Source organism: Vulpes vulpes, chromosome 12 (genome assembly GCF_048418805.1).
Source record: "Vulpes vulpes isolate BD-2025 chromosome 12, VulVul3, whole genome shotgun sequence".
In the NCBI taxonomy this organism is placed as follows: Eukaryota; Metazoa; Chordata; class Mammalia; order Carnivora; family Canidae; genus Vulpes; species Vulpes vulpes.
Window position 1 is genome coordinate 95,689,026 of NC_132791.1, and position 20,360 is coordinate 95,709,385.

Below are 20,360 nucleotides of genomic sequence, written 5' to 3' on the forward strand. Positions count from 1 at the left end.
AAGGAAAGAATAGAGAAAATACTTGAAAAAAAAAATTTACAAAAATTTCTCAAATTTGATGAAAAATATAAACCCACTGATTCCAGCTCAACAACAACAACAAAAATCTAAAGAAAACTACACCTATAGAAATCATAACCAAATCCTTAAATCCAATGGCAAAAAATTTCAAAAACAAAGAGAAAAAACATATTATGTACAGAAGAACAAAAGCAAAAGCAAGAATGACAGATTTCTTATGAGAAACAACATTAAGTGAGAAGAAAGAATATTTTTAAAGAACTTAAACAAAAAATTATCAATCTAGAATCCTTTACCCAATGAAAATATCTCAAAAACAAAGATTGGTAGACATGATAACTAGTTGGATAAATATAAGAATTTTTCTTATTATTATTTAAGGATCTTTAAAAGCTAATCAAACGTTTAAAACAAAAATAACCACAATGTGATTATCAGTTGATAACACATATAAAAGTAAAATACATAACACCTATAGCACAAAGTCCAGAAAGGGGGAAATTAAAGTTTACTGTTGCAAGGTTCTTGTATTTGAGTAGTATAGTATTACTTGAAGACAGACTATGGTAACTTAAAGATATATACTATCAACCATAAAGCAATTGCTAAAATAACACAAAGAGTTATAGCTACTAAGCCAAACAAAGCAGATAAAATGAAATAGTAAAAATTTCACAATTAATCCAAAGGAAGCAAAGCTGAAAAAAGACAGAGAAAGAACCAAGAAAAAAACATGAAAAAAAAATAGCAAAATGATCACTTAAATTCAACCACATCAATAACCACATAAACACAAATCACCTCATTACAACAACTTTGAATAAGAAGAGCAAATTGGAAAGACTTTAAATGACTTCAAGACCTATTATGAAGCTACTATAATGAAAACAGTACAATTTTGCATCAAGATAGACAAATATTAGATGAATAGAACAGAGAGAGTCCATAAATAGACCCAAACATATATAGTCAGTTGATCTTAGATAAAGGCAGAAAGGTAATTAAGTAAGAAAAAGGATGGTCACTTCAGCATATTGTGCTGGAACAACTGCATATTCATATACAGAAAAGCTATGATCCATAGCTCATTTACACGTAAAAATTTTCAAAATAATCAAAAACCTAAAAATAAAGCTGAAAACTATAAATCTTCTAGAAGAAAAGAGAGTAGAAAAATCTTTATGACCTCAGGTTATGAAAGATTTCTTAAAAACCACATCAAAAACACACTCCATAAAAGAAAAATAAAGTTTCAACAAAATTAAGAAACTCCGCTCTTAAGAGAATGAAAAGACAAGGCCCAGAATGAGGGGAAAGAACTGCAAATCACATATCTGATAAAAGACTTGTCTCCAGAAAAACATAAAAAAATTTAGAAAATCAAAAAAATTTTTAATGAGCAAAAGATTTAGAAACTTCACAAAGAACAGGCATATGGAAGGCCAATAAACACATGACACTCAGCACTAACAGTAACTAAGGAAATGCACAGTCAGATACAACTACACGCCTATTAGAATGGCTAAAATTAAAATGACTGACCATACCTACTATTGCCAAAGATGGGGAGTAACTTCTACTATCATATACTAACAGGAATGTAAAATGGTTCAAACACTCTGGAAAACAGTTTGACAGTCTCTTAAAAACTCAAACATACCCCTCCTATTCAACCATTCCATTCCTACCTATTTACACAGGAGAAATAAAAACATATGCCCATACAAAGACCTGAACACTGTAGCAGCTTTATTTATAATAACCAAAACCTAGAAACAACCCAAATGTCCATCCACTTGGATGGATACCATATTGTGAGCTGTCCATACAATAAAATACAACTCACCAATAAGAAGGAATGAAGTATTAATACATGGCACAACATGGAAGTATCTCAAACTTCACACCCAGTCACCTGAATATTCTTTGTACAACAGACAAGCTTATCCTCTGACAGGAAGGTAAGGTGAGACGGTAGTGTTCTAGAATATCTGAGAAAGAGGTCCGTGCAGTGAGCTGACCAGGGAAAAAGCAGAAAGCGTTGATTTGAATATCAATTCAAGTTTAGGTCTTTATCAAGAAAGTAGAGAAAGCAAAGGAATTATAGTGGTTGAGAACAGAGTTTAGATAACTAGCCTTGTGTTGATCATCCATTCCTTAACAGGGGTAGAGCAACAAACTGACCAGAGAAGTGAAAGAAATGAATCAAGAATTTGAGCTTTCTATAAACCTACAAAGTAGAGAAGAAACCTTCCCTCTCCTATAAACCCTGATGTTTTCTAGGATGCCTGTATATCAACCACCTATAAGCAGAAGCGCTAAGCATTAGGAGCAGTTCCTGGCACATTAGTCATCTTGATTACAGTATCCCTAAAATTTTAAGCACTTTTTTCACTGTACCTTAAGGCCCAATAATTTTATTTCATTTACATAAAATCCCAAACAACCTATTCCTTAGCCCCTGCCCAATCGTCACTGAAGTGTGGGCATTTTAGGCTCCTTAAAATATTCCAGTTCAGGGCAGCCCCAGTGGCACAGCGGTGTAGCGCCGCCTGCAGCCTTAGGGCGTGATCCTGGAGACCCTGGATCAAGACCAATGTCAGGCTCCCTGCATGGTGCCTGCTTCTCCCTCTGCCTGTGTCTCTGCCTCTCTCTCTCTCTCTCTCTGTGTGTGTGTCTCTATGAATAAATAAATAAATAATCTTTAAAAAAAAATATTCCAGTTCAATTCAATCATGCCTATCCCAAACTTTCTTCCAAGAGGTTTCCTTGGACAATTTCTTTGGATGGGAATGTCAACTCCAATACAAGTTTTCTCCATTTACCAAACATCTTTAAAAAAACTCTGTCTTAGGTCTCTCTCCCCCTGATTTCTAGGTGATGTCATGTTTCCACTGAATACCCCTAGTGGATACAATGCAAGATATTTCATATCCCCATTTCATAGCTAGTGATCGTAAGGCTCACAGAAGTTGACCACGCCGGCCAGTTTTTACAAGTGTAGCCTGCTTGGACAAGATCCAAGCCACAGTGAGCACAGGCAACTCAACACTGGCCAAATGTAACAAGTGGTTTGCTCCTTCACTTTCTAGGAGTACTCAGAGAAAGACAACCCTCTCCAAATCAAACGCCAGACAACCCAAACACGCTGATTTAAAAATCATTAAAATAACATGCTTAAAATTTTTTGATTCAGTTTTAAGAACAAAATATAACTAACAACTATAAAACTAATTATTCTTCTCCATTATTTTCACTTCACTTATGTTAACAGGTATTTATGGATAGAGAAAAATGTGAGCAGATATGGAAGACATGGGAAGACATGGAATCTTCATTATCATTACTAACTTCACTCTTGACCAGGACAACATTCACAATACAGAGCCTAGAATGTTTTGGTTGGATGGGACCATATGTAGGCTCGGTTGGCAAGCAGGTTATTTTGGGAGTATCAATACTTATGAAGGAAGAAGGCGGTAACAGGATGGGGCAGAAGGAGAAGTCAATGAGCTGCAATCAGGCACAAAAAGCCTTAACCTCACCACAACTCTGGAATTTAGCCCCTCAAAACTGCCCCAGAGTGGTATGGTAGTGCGGTAGGGTCCTTGGAAGGGATCCTGAAACATGCACCTCAATGACCTTCCCAAATCTTTTTTATTTTAAACAAAAGGTGAGACATGACTTGCCCACGGCAACTTATCTACTCAAGAGCAGAGTATCACAGCCAATTTCTCCTTCAGACTAGTTCATTTAAACTGTGCTATGAGGCCAGTGCTTTCTAAATGGAAAGTCCAATGTTTAGCAAGACTGACAAAGAAGGGCTATAAATCCTGAAGGACAGAAAGTGAAAATAAAACATTAGAAATCCTAAGCCTCCACGTTAGTTGCTCTGAAATAAACGATCAGCCAAATATGATATGAAATATTGGAGAAACAATTTAGAGATGTTAAAAAATGACAGCAAATGCCACAAGCATGAAAACACTCTAAAGGGTTATTTTATTTCTTTCTAATTCTAACCTGGTAACCTCTCAGCCTTAGGATGCTGGCACAATTGAAATGTTAGCAGAAAATAATAAAACTGCTTTGGAGAGGCAGGGGGAAAAAAACTGAAACTAAAGCAGCTGTAATAGCAACAAATTGCCACAAGGAAATAGCGTGTTCTAATTTTTAATTTTGCCTTCCAAGAACAAAGGAAGATGATACTAATAACAGGAACATCAAAAAAGTAGAAAGCAAGCTTAGACCATAAAAACAAATATAGAAAAGAGTCGTTGGATAATTCTGAGCTCTGCCAAGGCAGTTACTGCTCATCAACTAAAGAAAGATTGAATCTGAAGTTTTAAATGATCTTTGGTAGTCAAAATATAATGTGTATGATGCTGCAAATAGGGCCCTACCGAGAGCTCGATATAGGAGTCAGAGTACAGGGAAGGTCACAAGGGAACCCTAAAGAGAGGCTCTTTTTTTTTTTTTTTTTGGACATCATGGCTTTCGTAGACCTCAGTCGCAGAAATATTACTGAAATGATTTCTTTCTGCCTTTTCAAAAGAGCTAACCTCTAACCTGGGCGAGGAAATCAGCCCGACGGCACTACAATCAGGGCTCAAGTACTTCCCAACTGTGTGATCCTCATGGCACCGCATTTCTCTGTCTAGGTTCCCTTGTCTAAAGAAAAAAAAAAAATGGGGATTATAATCATAGACACAGGTCGAAACAAAAAGAACCGAGTGCAGAATTTGACACTGTTAATTATTATCTCAGGCACTGTCATTATCATAATTAAAGCTATTATTAAATATCTAAATGACACTCAGAGTGTTTGTACCAGGACAGGTTTACCAAGACATTTTTCAAAAACCAGCACACCTCCTTTCCCAAAAAAGTTAAATGACCCTCTGAAATGCCTGAAGTAAGAACATGACACTTCTGTTCAGAGTGCAGAAGAAACAGCCAAGAGTCTTGAGGGAGTTGTTAAGATTCAGTGTGAACACTAGGAGAACACACAGCACCTGTTTCCTATGATACATACCCCCTCGTTCTTGTAGTTCATAAAATGGCCTGGGTTTGGCTCACCTTCCCACCCTGCTTAGTTAGCATCCACCCTGAGAAGCACCTTAGCAGATGTTATATACATGCAAACACACCTGGGGACAAGCTAACACAGCCCTCCCGGCGACAGCTCCCTTGGCGATACACAAAGCAAAGACACACTGGGGTTAGTTAGGCAAAGATGCATCTTTAAGGATTTTCAGGGTATTTGGCTACTGTGTGAATGGGGCTAAAAATAAGCTCATGGCTGGAAGGAAAGAAAAAATAAAAGGTTTTTTTTAAATCACAGATAGATTTTAGTGCACTGAACATGTATTCTCCAAGCCTGTTGGATTTTTTACTTCAATGCCATTCCACGACTCCGCTGACTATTACAAACACAAAGTAAATTTGAAGATTTATAACATAGCAACTCTGATCTGTAATGAAATCTAAAATCTAAATGTCTAGGCTAACAGCATTTTAAAAATGAAGCAAATGTTTGTCTGAAATAGGCTACAATTTCACTGCTCTTGCGAAAGGTAAGATTCCTAATTCTTGGCCACAAGCATGCCCATTATGTACAATGGGCACCATGGCCAGAGAAATTATACACTGCAGAAATGTTTTTGTATAAGGAAAATTGTTATCTGGAAACTTTCACCTCAAAGCACGATTTTGAACGCTATTCAATTACAAATATTAAAAATAATAACATAAAAGAAATCCAGCACCAGATTCAGATAAATAATCCCCAAGGCCCCTGGGAAGGTTTTAGAGTCTAAACAGGGCCTGGAACAATGTTTTCTTTTTAAAATATTGCTTGTGCTCAGAGAGGACATTAAGGCTATCATCAATACCCACCTGACTGCTGTGCCAGTCTCACAGAAAGACACATCTCATTTCATTAGACAAAATAAAGACAAATCAACTGTAAATTAATGTTCTTTGATTGTATTATATTTCTTCAAAGCTCCCTGTTTTTATTGCCTTGTCCTCATTTCTCTTGTCTTCATATTTTTCACATTTACACATTTATTTAATATTTTCTCCTTACAAGGCACCTTTCACATAGCTCATTTTATTCTCACGGGAACCAAGTATTATTACCTTGGTTTTTAAAAGTTCAAAAATTGAGGCCTAAAGCACTAATTGACCTAAGATTTTAAAGTGGAGGAAAAAGAACTTAAATTTAATTTTTCTGATTGCACACTACCATTTCTCAGTGGACATGAGATTTTTCTGTTAACCATTTTCTTCCTTCCTCTTCCATTCTTCATCCCTAAATTCTATATGCTTATTCTCAATGGCTGGTATCAGCTCTGACATCCTCCAACCGGGAACCTATCCTGGAGCACATGCCAAATTTCAAAGGAGATGCCTCTCCTATGTGCTCCTATAACAAACACTTTGCATTTCCTTGTGAGAGGAGTCAAGATGGGCTCCTTGAAAACAAGTGATTATGTCTCACTTATTCAATATTGGGATGCCTGCAATGTGCAAAAAATCCAATAGCACTTCCTGCTCAGAAAAATAAAAACCCACCCCCAAAGAGAGTTTAGATGAGCATGTAGAAGAGGCACCTCCTGGTTGGTGGACATCTGAGTTGACACTAGAGGATAAATAAGAATTACCTAGTTGGGGAAAAAATAATAATAAATAATTATCCAGTTAAAGGGTAAAGAGACTGGGAGGACTAACCAGGTGAGGAGGGGGTAAGAAAAGAATAAAAATAACCAATAGGAGAAACACAAATACTACTACGCATTTAAAGAAGGAGGCTACCTGCCTATCCAAAACCACTCAGTTATCTAAATCTCACCAACAGCAAATCACTTGATGACAGAAATGTGTTGCAAGGTGTAAAAAAAAGAGGGCTCTAAAAACAATTCTTTCCATAGTTTGACAATAGGTAAATTCTGATGATCCTGAATCTCTTTGTAAAGCTACTACTGGAGAAGGAACACTATCTCTCCCTCAAATACACCAGCCCTTCTACCTTGACCTGCCTTGAAAATAGCCTAAACAACACAATCCATTCCCCCATATTCCAGTATTAAATAGATAATAGTACTGCTAGAAATATCACAAATCCTTCCTTTTATCATGAAAGTAAAGAGCAGGCTATAATAGAATTTTCCTATCAGCAATCTCTATCTGAAACCTGTTTCACTATTAAATTACATTATTTTAATACAAAATATTTCATACCAAGAGACAAACAGAAAATAACAAACATCCATGCACCCACCATTCAGTTTCATGAAATCAGAACATTCTGTCATATTTAACTTTATATCTTTTTAATTTTAATAAAACAGTATGAATACATTTAGAAGCCTGGTTTTATCTCCTCCCTAATATGGCTTTCTGCCTTCTGGAAAAAGACACTAGCATAAAGTTGATGTACTCTTTTTAAAAATACAGGAATATAAAGACTATATAGGATTATTTAGTGGTTTCTTAAATATTACATGAACTATGCATTTTATAATACAGCTGTTGATATACTCTAAACCCTTGCTAAAACAGGGCAGCAGAGGCCTAATAAACTAGAACAAGAATCTTTGTAAATGCAATTTGAATTTACACATAAGTAGGGAAAACTGGAGGCACAAAAAAATAAACATAAATTAAGAGTAGTAGGTGAGCACTCAAGTTCCAGCTGGGAGAACAATAATTGAGACCCCTACAAAGGGACAGCACTATGTATTATATACTATTTTTCTGTATCTTTGTCAACACTTACAAATGTTAGGTATGTAGGTTTTCACATATGAAAATGACAATCAGTAACTGACAGTGGTTTTCATTTACTTTTCCCTTGTTACTAATAAGGGTGAACATCTTTTCCTATGTTCACTAGTCATTCTAGCTGCACGACTTGTTCTTCACCAAAAGTTCACCATTTTTCTCTTAGGTTGATTTTTGCTTGTTTATTTGGAGGTATTCTTTATATATGCTGAATACTTCTTGGACATACCACTGTATTCCCATTGAATGTCTAAAATTAAAATGACTGACCAGTGGTGCCTGGGTGGCTCAGTCAGTTAGGTACACGTCTGACTCTGGATTTTGGCTCAGGTCATGATCTCAGTATCACAAGATCAAGCCCTGCCTCAGACTCCACAATGGGCAAGAAGCCAGCTTAAGATTCTCTCTCCCTCTCCCGCACCAGCCCCCAACTCTCTCTTTCTCTCTCACCTTTCTGAATCAATGAAGGAATGAATAAATAAATACATACATACAAATATACATACATAAAAATAAAAAATAAAATGATTGAACACATCAAGTGTTGTTGAAGATGTAGAGCAACTGGAATTTTCATACACTACTGGCAAGAATGTAAAATGGCACAACCACATCAGAATACAGTTCAGTGGCTTCTTAGAAAGTTAAAATACAACTACCTTATAACATAGACACTCCATTCCCAGGTATTTACCTAAGCAAAATAAAAGCATGTATCCTTACAAAGTATTGTGCATGAATGTGCATAGCTTTACTTGTAATAGCAAACACTGGAAACAATCCAAATAACTACCAAAAGTTAGATGAAAAAACAAATATGAACGGGCACATGAATAAATAAACAAACCATGGAATGCAATACCACTAAGCAATAAAAAGAAATGAACTACTGATACACACTACAATATGTATGGATCCTAAAATAATTATAGTAAAAGAAACCAGCCTCCCCCTCAAAAATAGGGTCAACATAGGATTCATTTATAAAAATCTGTCAGTAATGACAGAAAGTAGATCACTGATGGCCTGGGGTAAGAAGTAAGGAAAAGCAGGAAGGAGAGATTACCAAGGAACAGGAGGACACTTTTGTGGGTGATAGACATGTTCATTATCTTGATTCTGCTGGTGGTTTCATAGGTGCATACACATGTCAAAATTCATAGAAGTGTGTACATATGTTCAGTTTACTGAATGTCAACAGCTTGTAGACTTTAAATATGTAGAGTTTATTTTGTATCAATTATAACTCAATAAAGCTGTTCCTTTAAAAAGTTGATAAAAATAGTAGGAAATTGAAAACAATCTGAACCATGCTAGGCTTCTGTCTTATAAACATCTTTTAAAATACAGGCCATGACTTAAAAACATCCCCTAGCCTTCTCTTTACATCCTGAAAATAAGCAAAATAATGTCTTGAGTAAATTAAAATAGTGAGGGGGATAGGCAGCATTAGAGACAAGAAATTATGCTGGAGATATAACTAAGAGTAACTAAGAGTAAGTGACTAAACTGAGAATCCAGGTCTTAAAAAGATTGTTCTTCCTCCAGGAAATTCATAGTTAATATGTTTGCTATTAATAGCAGTAATCAGTATGCCAACATATAAAATTTTCCACTGGGCCAACTCACATGGTTGAGAATCTAGCCCCAACAATCCAAGGCTGACCTAATGAAAATATAATAATAACACTAATCAGCTGTAGGCTTCCTCTCCACTATCTTAATCCATTATCATTCTCATGAAAGGTTGTAATCACTTTTCTTGCTCAAGCTAATTCCATTTTCATGTCCTCCTGCTCAAGTGAAATAAACCAGAAAATCCGTAAGTTCTACTTCATAGAGAGCCAAAACCACTAAGCCCCAACCTAGACAAAAAAAAAAACCTACATACAATTACATACAATTAGCCTTAATGATTTCAGAAAGGTGGTATTTGTTAAACATTTAAGCCCCCAATGAAAAACAAAAGCATTTAAGTACCTACCATCTCCAAAAATATGTGTCACAAGCCTGATAAGTGTTTGCTTAAGATCAAACTCGATGAGCTTAGTAGCCTCCATGGTATGTGTCTCTTGTTTGTAAGCCGAGCGAGAACTCTGTTCAAAGAGCTGTAGGCTCTCTCCATCCTTTATGCCAGCAAATAACTGTAAACCAAGATGAATAATATGCATAAATAAAAATAGTATCCTGGACAGCCTACATGAAAAAACATTATGTGGGAAAAAATCCATTAAGTCTTCTAGTCAATGACCATACTGAAATTAACACTCACTTAGTAGGACTTTGAACAAAGCACTATGCTACATGTAATTGAGAGTCTCTAGGGAATTAAAAGATACTGTTCTGATCTTTTCTCATCTCTTCATTTTACTTTGGCTTAACTTACAGTCATTTCCTCAAAAGAGACATTATCCTCAATGCTAGTGCAAATACCAGTGAATCAAGCTTTCGGACTCTAAAATGTATTCTTGAGCATCCTACAGTGTCCTTACAGTGTGACCTGAGACTAAGTAAGAAAGTATATTCCAAGAATTAAATTCTTTAAAGCACACGAAGGCAGAAAGCATGCTGAACTTTGCTTAACCCTGTTATCTCCAAAACTTAGCACAGAAAATGAAATATAGGTGAACACAAGGCTATGTGTTATGGTAAATAAATTTCAGGTAATGATTTGTAAAGTAGAAATAATAACACTAAATTAAGAGACTGTGATAATTAAATAACATATGAAAAGCACAGCATACTGCAATGACTAGATACATTTTAATTATCATCATTATTAATCACATCTCTTATTAGTCATAAGCTGGTTCCCTCACTTCCTTCCTTTAAAGTGTACCCATCTTTAACAACAAAGCAAATCTTCACCTGCTAGGAGAGGACTCAAGATGGAGAACTGAGCAAATGAATCTATCATTCTTAACACCTAATGTCCCAAGAAATTTAAAAAAAAATTAATGTTTTAACAAAAAAAAAAAAGTCAACTGCTATTTCTAGTAATATTGAGCTGAATAATTAGAACCAAGCCTCCTCATAAATCTATTAAAATATACAAAAATCCCTAAAAGCACAGAAGTAACACAATAGAGAGGAATTAAAACTCTACAGGAAAGCAAAAAAACAGGGGAAAAAGCACCACATAAGCCAGAGAGAAACACTGAGAATATCTGCATATGCAATGTATCTACTGAAAAGCTGAACATTTGTTATGACAGCCTACCACAGCAAGTCAGGGTCAAGTGAAACCCCACAGTGTCTGACCAAATTGCATAATCCAATAAACAGCCTTAAAGGACTTACCCCCATGATAAGGATGAATACAATATTCTTGTACAGACTTGCAGTTAGGAGTCACATTACTTGGGCAAGAGAGAGAATCTCAGGCTGTGAAATAAACTAAAGCAATCGCAGACTGGTAGCTTCTCTAAGTGTCTAGCAAAATCAAAAGAAAATCTCAAAAAAAAAGATTCTACTATCCTATAACTCAAACTAGTCCTATTAAGAGTGAAGACAATGCAGCTGCCAAAGTCTGTTCTTCAACAACTATTCTAAAATAACTGAGAACAACAAAGAGTAAATAAAACTGTTAAATAACATGGGAAAAGGACAATGCCCAAATTTCAAAATGATTATATGTAAAAAAGAAGGAAGGGAGGAAGAGAGGGAGCAAGGAAGCAAAGGAGGAAAGAAGGAAGGCATGCAAGTTAAATAATTCCCAGAGAAAAGGAACTATTAAATTCCATCCCACTTTTTACCTTTGAGGTAAGCAAGCACAAGCAGAGAAAAATTGAGGGTAAGAGAAAAAAGGGGAATTGGTGAAGGATTAAGGTTGATTTAAAATCACCACTAAAAAGAGTAAGTGACTGTAAGTGTGAAAATCCTACAAGTATTCTAAGATATGTGACTAAAGATCACAATGAAGGGACAGCATGACCAATTAAAAGTGACAATCATCAAAATGCATGGTTACAATGGAAAAGAAAAAGATGAAAATAATGAAAAACATCCTTTGGCAACTGAGTGGGGTTCCATAAAAATAAAGCAAACCTAAAAATTTAGAGGGTTTATAAAATCATTTCCTTCCCCATCTCATCCAAAAAACAAAACAATACAAAATATAAAACAAAAAATTCCACTGGAGGCTCTGTACTTTGCTACACTAACAGAAGAGGGCACCAGGCACCTACAAATTCTTCCAAACCAAAACACCCACAAAAAGTAACAGAAGAAAATGAAATAAAGCTACATAGAAAATACCAGAAACACTCAGTACAGCTTAACTGATGAAATTCTATTTTCCCCTTTCCCTCAAAAAGAAAGTCAAGAAGCAGCAGCAGAAGAAGGTAACATAATACTTCAAAACCAAATTAAATACACTAAAAAGCATTTGGGGTTATGAATAACTGCTTGAGTCAAAAACTCAAAAATTAAGAACAAAAATGTATGAAAAACAGGAAGAAATGAAAATAAAGTTGATTAAACTCAAGAAAGACAACAAAATTTTCTTGAAATAGAAGTCTAAATCACGAAGTACATGGTAGAGAAGAGCCTCAGGGAAAATTTAATTAGGAACATTAAAGAAAAGTAGGAACAACAAGGTGAAGAAAGAAGAATCTGAGAGAAAGTGGTGGAAATGGAAGTGATGCAAAGAAGGAATAACATGTATATAATTGGAAATCCCTATAAGAGGAGAGAACACCATGAGACCAGAACTAATGGGCACCAGATAAAATGAGTACTAGAGAAAATGTAGCTTGGGAGGACAAAACACAAGACATATTCTGGTAAACACAATCAGACTTCAAAGATGAAGAGGAAAAAAATACCCTAGGCCTCCAAGCAAAATGATCGAATAACTTAGAAGGGCAAAGCAATTAGACTAGCATCAGACTCTTTGAAATAACATGCAGCAGGGCAGCAGGGGAGTCACATTTTCAAACAATCCAATAACAATTAAAAAAAATTTTTAAAAGAAAGAAAAAGTTATGTACCAAGAATTTTATACCCAGCAACACTGGCTTTTGCACATCAGGTCTACAGAAAAAGCTCTAAACATACAACAACACGGGAAATTTCATATTAACGAGCTGGTGGGTTTTTTTTCCAAGATTTTACTTATTTATTCATGAGGACACAGAGACAGAGACATAGACAGAGGGAGAAGCAGGCTCCCTGCAGGGAAACCAATGTGACACTCGATCCCTGGACCTGGGATCACACCCTGAGCCAAAGGCAGATGTCCAACCACTGAGCCACTCAGGCATCCCTTAATGAGCTCTTTTTAAAGAATTCACCAAAGCATAAACTTTATTCAAGCAAAAGGTAACTGAGAAATATTCACAAAAAAACCTACCACATTAATAATGAATAACACATTAACACATAAAATTATAGATCTGAAACTAAAACAAAGTAGAAATAATAGAATAAGAAATGGAAGAAGATGGAGTAGAAGTGGCAAGTGAAAAATACAAATTGGTTACTGTATACATGACAGGTATTAGTTAAAAAACACCTTTAAAACAAACTAGTAGGGGATCCCTGGGTAGCTCAGCAGTTTTGGCGCCTGCCTTTGGCCCGGGGCACGATCCTGGAGTCCCAGGATCAAGTCCCATGTCAGGCTCCCTGCAGGGAGCCTGCCTCTCCCTCTGCCTGTGTCTGCCTCTCTCTCTCTCTCTCTCTCTCTCTCTCTCAATCTCTCTGTGTGTCTATCATAAATGAATGAATGAATCTTTAAAATAAAAAAATAAAAATAAAAAAAAAATAGAACAAACTAGTAGGTTAAATAAGAAAATGGTGAAATGAGAGTATTTAAAATGATGTAAATAGAACAGTTACCATTAAAACAAAAATATGAACCTTTCTAAAAGGCAAAAAACATTAATTCAAAGGCAAAAAACAAAATAAAATATATTTGGTGGAGAAAGAAATAAGCTGAATATAAAATAATACATAATTACACAATATTATGACAGAGTTGAGACCAAACATATCAGGCATATCACTATGTGTGAATGGACTTGATTCACCCCTTAAAAGGAAAAAAAAAAAGAACAAAAACATTAAATTTGATAACAAAGCAGGACCTAACTAACTATATGTTGTTTATAAGAAACACATCTAAGACAATGCTAAAAATAAGAAACAGAGTATAACAAGCAAATAGAAACGAAACATCAAGCACAGTAATCATGAAATCAGAAAAGGTAAAATTCAAGCAAAAAAAACAAAAAACAGTAACAACACTAAACATGAAAAACAAGACATTAATTCTAAAATTTTCAAATCATAATAATATGCAGGGCTTATCAATATTTACAAATCAAATAACACAGTAATCACACTTATTTTGAAAAATCCATAGGAGATGCAAAAGACACACTTTAAAACACTAATACTGGGAGAATTTAATACACCATTCTTAGAATAAAATCAAGTACACAAAATTAACTAAGAAGACAGAAGGCCTAAACAACATAACTTATAAAGGAAATAATATATATATCTTGCTACTTGACAGTATAAAATACATTTTCATCTCAAGGACCCAGACAACATGAACAAAAATTGATCATATATCAGTTTTTAATAAAATCAGTTTTTAAATAAATAAAATAAATAACTGATCATAATCAGTTTTTAATCAGTTTTTACTTCTTTAAATAAAGAAGAAAGAAGTGTGTCTCATAATAAGAAATAATAAGTTACATTTCTACCCCAATACTACAAACTAAAAGTCATTAACAGAAAAAAAGAAAATATACACGCCCTTCTACATGGAAATTGAAAAAAGGAAAAAGGAAAACGTTTTTCAGGAAACAACAGGACAAAGTGACAATTATCCAAATATATAAGGAACTTTTAAGAGTTGACAAAACATCAAGAAAAAACGGAAACATATATGAATATATAATTCACCAAAAAAAAAGGTAATAACTCTTAACACGTGAAAGATATTCAGAAGAGAAATGCAAATTAAAACAACACTATGACATTAGAAAAATTAAAACTCAAAACACACTCTTCTGGTGGGACCTGTGAAAACTCATACTCACATAGATTGTTGACAAAAACACAGAAATTGGTAGAATTCTTTTGAAGGCCAATCTGGCAATAGCTAACAAAATTACATATGCGTTCACCTCCTTACTCAATCCTCCCACTTCTATTTACCCTGAAGATAAACCTCCAGAACTAATACCTATATTCAAGGTTTTCATTGTAGCATTGTTTGTAACTACAACATATGGGAAACAAACAAAAAAAAAAATGTCCATACATAAGAGATAAGTTAAACTATGATCTATCCATCATTGGAGTATTTTAGAGATAGGAGAAAGAACGAAAATCTCTCTGAACTGATGTGCAATGATTCTCAAGGTACACTGCTAAGTGAGAAAAGCAAAGTGCAAAAAAAGCATATATCATTTATCAATTATAAGAGCACCTGGGTGGCTCAGTCAGTTAAGTGTCTCCCTTAGGCTCAGGTCATGAACTGGGGGTCCTAGGATTGAGGCCCCATCGGGCTCCCTGTTTAGTGAGAAGCCCGCTTCTCCCTTTTACTATCCCTCTGTGCACTCACTGTCTCTCTCTCTCTCTCTCTCTCTCTCTCCCCTTCTCACTCCAAAATACATTTAAAAAATCTTTTAAAAAACCAATTATGCTTCTTTTCATGTAAAAAAAAAAGGAAAATAAAACATACACAAATCTGTTCATTTGTATAAAATAAAATGAACAAACAACATCAAAAAGATGAACCTACAGAGGTTTATTTTGTAAAGGAAATCGGGTGGTAACAGATTGAAGACTGAAAAGAATCAGTGAATGGGAATGGAGTAAAAAAGAAGGAGGTGTTGGGAGTGAGGATGAGATAGGAGTAACTTTCTGAAGTAAACTTTTTTGTATACTTCTGACTTTTAGAATCACAGGAATATTTTACCTACTAAAAAAATTACAAATAATCAGAACTCACCCAGATATGGCGAGAACTTAAAGCAGAATACCATGAGTAACAATAGAGCTGCTTCTATTCTTAATAAATGACGCTGACACACACTGAAGAGGGTAGGAAAAAATTAACCAAAGTAAATTTGAAAAGTGATATTCTAACTATTTTCTTAACAGAAAATAACAGCAAATATATACCAGCATGTAATTTTTTTCCACAGAAGTATATGTCAACATTTCTGAAACTACTCAATGTTCATTCTAAAACTGAGTAAGGAGAACCAGGTTATTCACTCACAGTCCAAAAACAAAAACATGAGGAGAGCTAGAAAGACTCATGTCATCATGAAACTGAAGTATCCATATAAATTCATATTTTCTACATATACATTGATTAAAAAAAATAAAAGTACATGTACATATATTTTCTGTCCATTGAGGGGAATGAGAAGCAATGACATCCCAATAGCAATATTACACTCAAGCCTGGGATTCTAAATACCATTTTTCAATAAAAAAGCAGGGCCCCTTAAAAAAATGAATTGATTCCAGGGTTGGGACAGAGGAAGCACACCATGAACCCAAGATACGACGTGGGACTCAAAAATGATGAAAACGTGTCAAAAGAAACAGGAGACTAGTAGAAGGGGTTCCCACTGGCCAACGGGGGGGGGGGGGGGGGGTAGGGGTCAGCTGAAAAGTGAAATAAATAATTCCAGTAAGGCGATATATAACCGATAAAATAATTACCTACAAAGTCATGCTGATATAATTAATTGAATAAATATATGGGAGAAGGTAAAAGCCTTCCTAAAAATAAAATTCTACACAACAGCTTTAGATGAAATGATGGATAAAGAAAATGAACATCTGGCTCTAAAGTTAGTGGGGCTAAATATAATGAGAAAAAGGATATTTACATAGCTTCAAAGTATCCCTCCACAAAAAACGTATTAGTTGCAAGGGGAAGAATAGTTACTTCATGGTGCAGAAATCTAGCAGATGCTATCTTTACCAAGTGATCAAAATTAAAAATTATACGTATCACCACCATGTGGCTTGTAATACACAAATAAAAGCACAAGTAACTTATACCATATTACATGAATACAGTCACTGACCCCAAAATAACTACACACACGCACACACACACACACACACACACACAAAATCAGCAAATAGTACTTAATATTCCTATAGATGAAAATAAAGCTGTTGTTTTTCCAGGAATGAGTACCACTCTAAGGACACATTAATTAGAAAGAAATGTGGAGAGCTGAACACTAAGGTGAAATGGAAAGGAACATTTCATCAGTAAACGGTACGAAGGAAAAAGGAATGAGGTACTCTTCATCAAAATGAATATCCAGGTAAAAGATGTTCTCCTCACATAATAAATGATAGAAATGTAAAAGCCCCAGGTTCCAAAAGATACCTTTTATAGTCCACTAAAAGTAAAAATTCTATTACATGACCTAGCTGGCTAATAGAAAAGAACCTTTTACTCACAATTATGCATTAAAACAAACACAACATCAAGTTATTCAACTAGAAAAAAAAAAAAAGATATTCAACTAGAAAAGGAAACTGGAGCTGAGTGGAATGACTCTGGTGTAACTACCAAAACACATGAAATGGGGGCCCGCAGGGTGACTGCCCTGCTCTGTGTCCACTCCAGAAGATGAAGGTCAGTCAGCCTTTTTATATTTATATATTTAATGAGGTAAAACAGACATACAGCATTGTATGGCTTTTAGGTATACAACATTATGACTTCAAATATGTATAATTGTGAAATGATTACCAAAACAACTTTGGTTAACATCTACCATCACACACATTCACAAAATGGTTTTTTCTTACGATGAGAAATTTTAAGGTCTACTCTCTTATCAAGCTTCAAATATACTATACAGTATTATTGTCTACTGCCACCAGACTGTATATAACATCCCCAGAACTTATTTATCTTATAATTGAAGTGGTAACCTTTGACCGCCTTTTGCCCATTTTGCCTTACCTCCTAACCCCCTGCCTCTGGCAACCAACAATCTTTTCTCTATGAATTCAGGGTTTTTAGATTTCATATATAAGTGAGGTCATACACTACTTGCCTTTTTCTGACATTCCACTAAGCATAATGCCCTCAAAGTCTGTATATGTTATGGGAAACAGCAGGATTTCCTTTGTTTTTATGGCTGGGCGTGTGTGTGTGTGTATGTATACACATCTTTATGCGTTCATCATCAATAGACCCTAATGGTGATTCCATATCTTGACTATTGTAAATAATGCTGCAATGAACATGGGGGTACAGATATATTTCAAGATGATAGTGATTTCTCTTCCTTTGGGCTAATGCCTGGAAGAAGTGGGACTGCTGGATCATGTCGTAGTTATATTTTTAATTTTATGAGAAAACTCCATGCTGTTTTCCATAGAGACTATACTAATTTATATTCCCACCAACAGCCCACAAGGAATCCCTTTTTTCCATATCTTTGCCAACACTTGTTAATTCCTATCTTTCTGACAGAAACCACTGTAATAGGCATAAAGTAGTATCTCATTGTGGCTTTGCATTTCCCTGATGAAAAGTAATGTTGATTATCTTTAAATGTATCTGTTGGCCATATCTATGTCTTCTTTGGGGGAATATCTATTCATCTCTTCTTCCCATTTTTAATTGACTTTCTTTAAATTGACTCTCATGGGATCTTTATATATTTTAGGTATTAATCCAAATTAATATTTCTCTTTTGGATCATTTATTACTAGTGTATAGAAACATAACATTTTTGTATATTGATTTCTTACCCTGCAACTTAACTGAATTTATTAATTAGTTAAGCAGTTTTTTAGTAAGGTCTTTATTAATATCATGTCATCTGCAAATAAAATAGTTTTACTTCTTGCTTTCCAATTTGAATACTATTTTTTGAGTCTAATATTTCTGTCTAGGACTTCCAGTAATATAATGAATAAAAATTACAAGAAGAGTCATCCTTGTCTAGTTCCTAATCTTAGGTTAAAAAAAAAAAAAAAGCTTCCAGTTTTCCATCATTGAGCATGTTAGCAGTGGGCTTGTTATATATGGCCTTTTATTACATGGAAGACATTCCCTCTCTACACAGTTTGTGAGTTTTGTTTGTTTGTTTGACCATAAATGGATGTTGAATTTTGTCAAATTTTTTTTCTACATCTATTGAGTTCTTATGAATTTTATCCCATGTTATGGTGATATGGTGCCTCAGTTTGATTTGCAGGTGTTGAATCCTCCTTGCAACCCTGGAAAAAAAAAAATCCCATTTGGTCATGGTTGTATGATCCTTTTAATGTCCTGATGAGTTCAGTTTGCTAATATTGTTGGAGATTTGTTTTATCTATGTTCATCAGGGACAATGGATTGTACTACAGACATTCTTCATTTTTTTGTGCTTCAATTCCTTGCACTTCAAACAAATTGCATTTTTTACGAATTGAAGGTTTGAGCCTTCACTGGAGGAAGTACTATGTGATGGAAACAGCAAATGAACTAGAATTAGAAGTGAAGCCTCAAGATGTGACTGAACTGCTGCCATCTCATGAACTTGAACAGATGAGGAGTTGCTTCTTATGGGTGAGCAAAGAAAGTGGTTTCCTTTTTTTTTTTTCTTTTTTTAAGATTTTATTTATTTATTCATGATAGACACAGAGAGAGAGAGAGAGAGAGAGAGAGAGAGAGAGAGAGAGGGCGGCAAAGACACAGGCAGAGGGAGAAGCAGGTTCCATGCAGGGAGCCTGATGTGGGACTCGATCCTGGGACTCCAGGATCACGCCCTGGGCCAAAGGCAGATGCTCAACTGCTGAGCCACTCAGGCATCCCAAGAAAGTGGTTTCCTGACATGGTACATATTCCCAGTGAAGATGCCATAAAGACTGTTGAGATGATAATGAAGGATTTCGAATGACATAACTTAGTTGTTAAGGTAGTGTCAGGGTTTGAGAGGATGGACTCCAATTACGACACAAGTTCTCCTTGGGTAAAAGCCTATCAAACAGCGTTGCATGCTACAGAGAAATCAATTGTGAAAGAAGAGTCCACTGATGCTGCAAACCTCATCACTGTCTTACTCTAAGAAATTGCCACAGTCACTCCAACTTTCAGCAACCACCATCCTGATAGTCAGCAGCAGGCAACAGTGAGACAAGACCCTCCACCGGCAAAAAGATTACAACTCACTGAAAGTTCAGATGATGATTAGCATGTTTAGCAATAAAGAATTTTTATTTCGGGTATGTACATTGTTTTTTAGACATAACACTATTGCACACTTAACAGACTACAGTATAGCACAAACATAAATTTTACATAAACTAAGAATCCAAAAAATTCATTTGTCTTACTTCATTGTGACATTCATGTTTTGTAGTGGTCTGGAACTGAACCTGAAATATCTCTAAATAATGCCTGTAATTTTCTTTCGTTGTATTTTCTTTTCCTGGTTTTGGTTATCAGGGTAATTCTCACCTTGTAAAATGATTTTAAAGGTGCTCTCTCCTCTTCTATTTTTTGGGAAAGTTTGAGAAGGACTGGTATTAATTCTTCTTTAAATGTTTAGAGG

At 35.1% G+C, this 20,360-nt stretch overlaps 1 protein-coding gene across 22 annotated transcripts in view; it reads right to left on the minus strand.

Annotated features, from left to right (window-relative positions):
- Window positions 1-20,360, minus strand: part of FARS2 (phenylalanyl-tRNA synthetase 2, mitochondrial) — a 584,196-nt gene that overhangs the window by 410,055 nt on the left and 153,781 nt on the right. For all 22 annotated transcript variants that reach the window (XM_072729194.1, XM_072729196.1, XM_072729189.1 and 19 more), the window contains one exon: window positions 9,794-9,953. In XM_072729194.1, coding sequence (XP_072585295.1) covers window positions 9,794-9,953 — 160 coding nt within the window. The remainder of the gene's footprint in view (window positions 1-9,793; window positions 9,954-20,360) is intronic.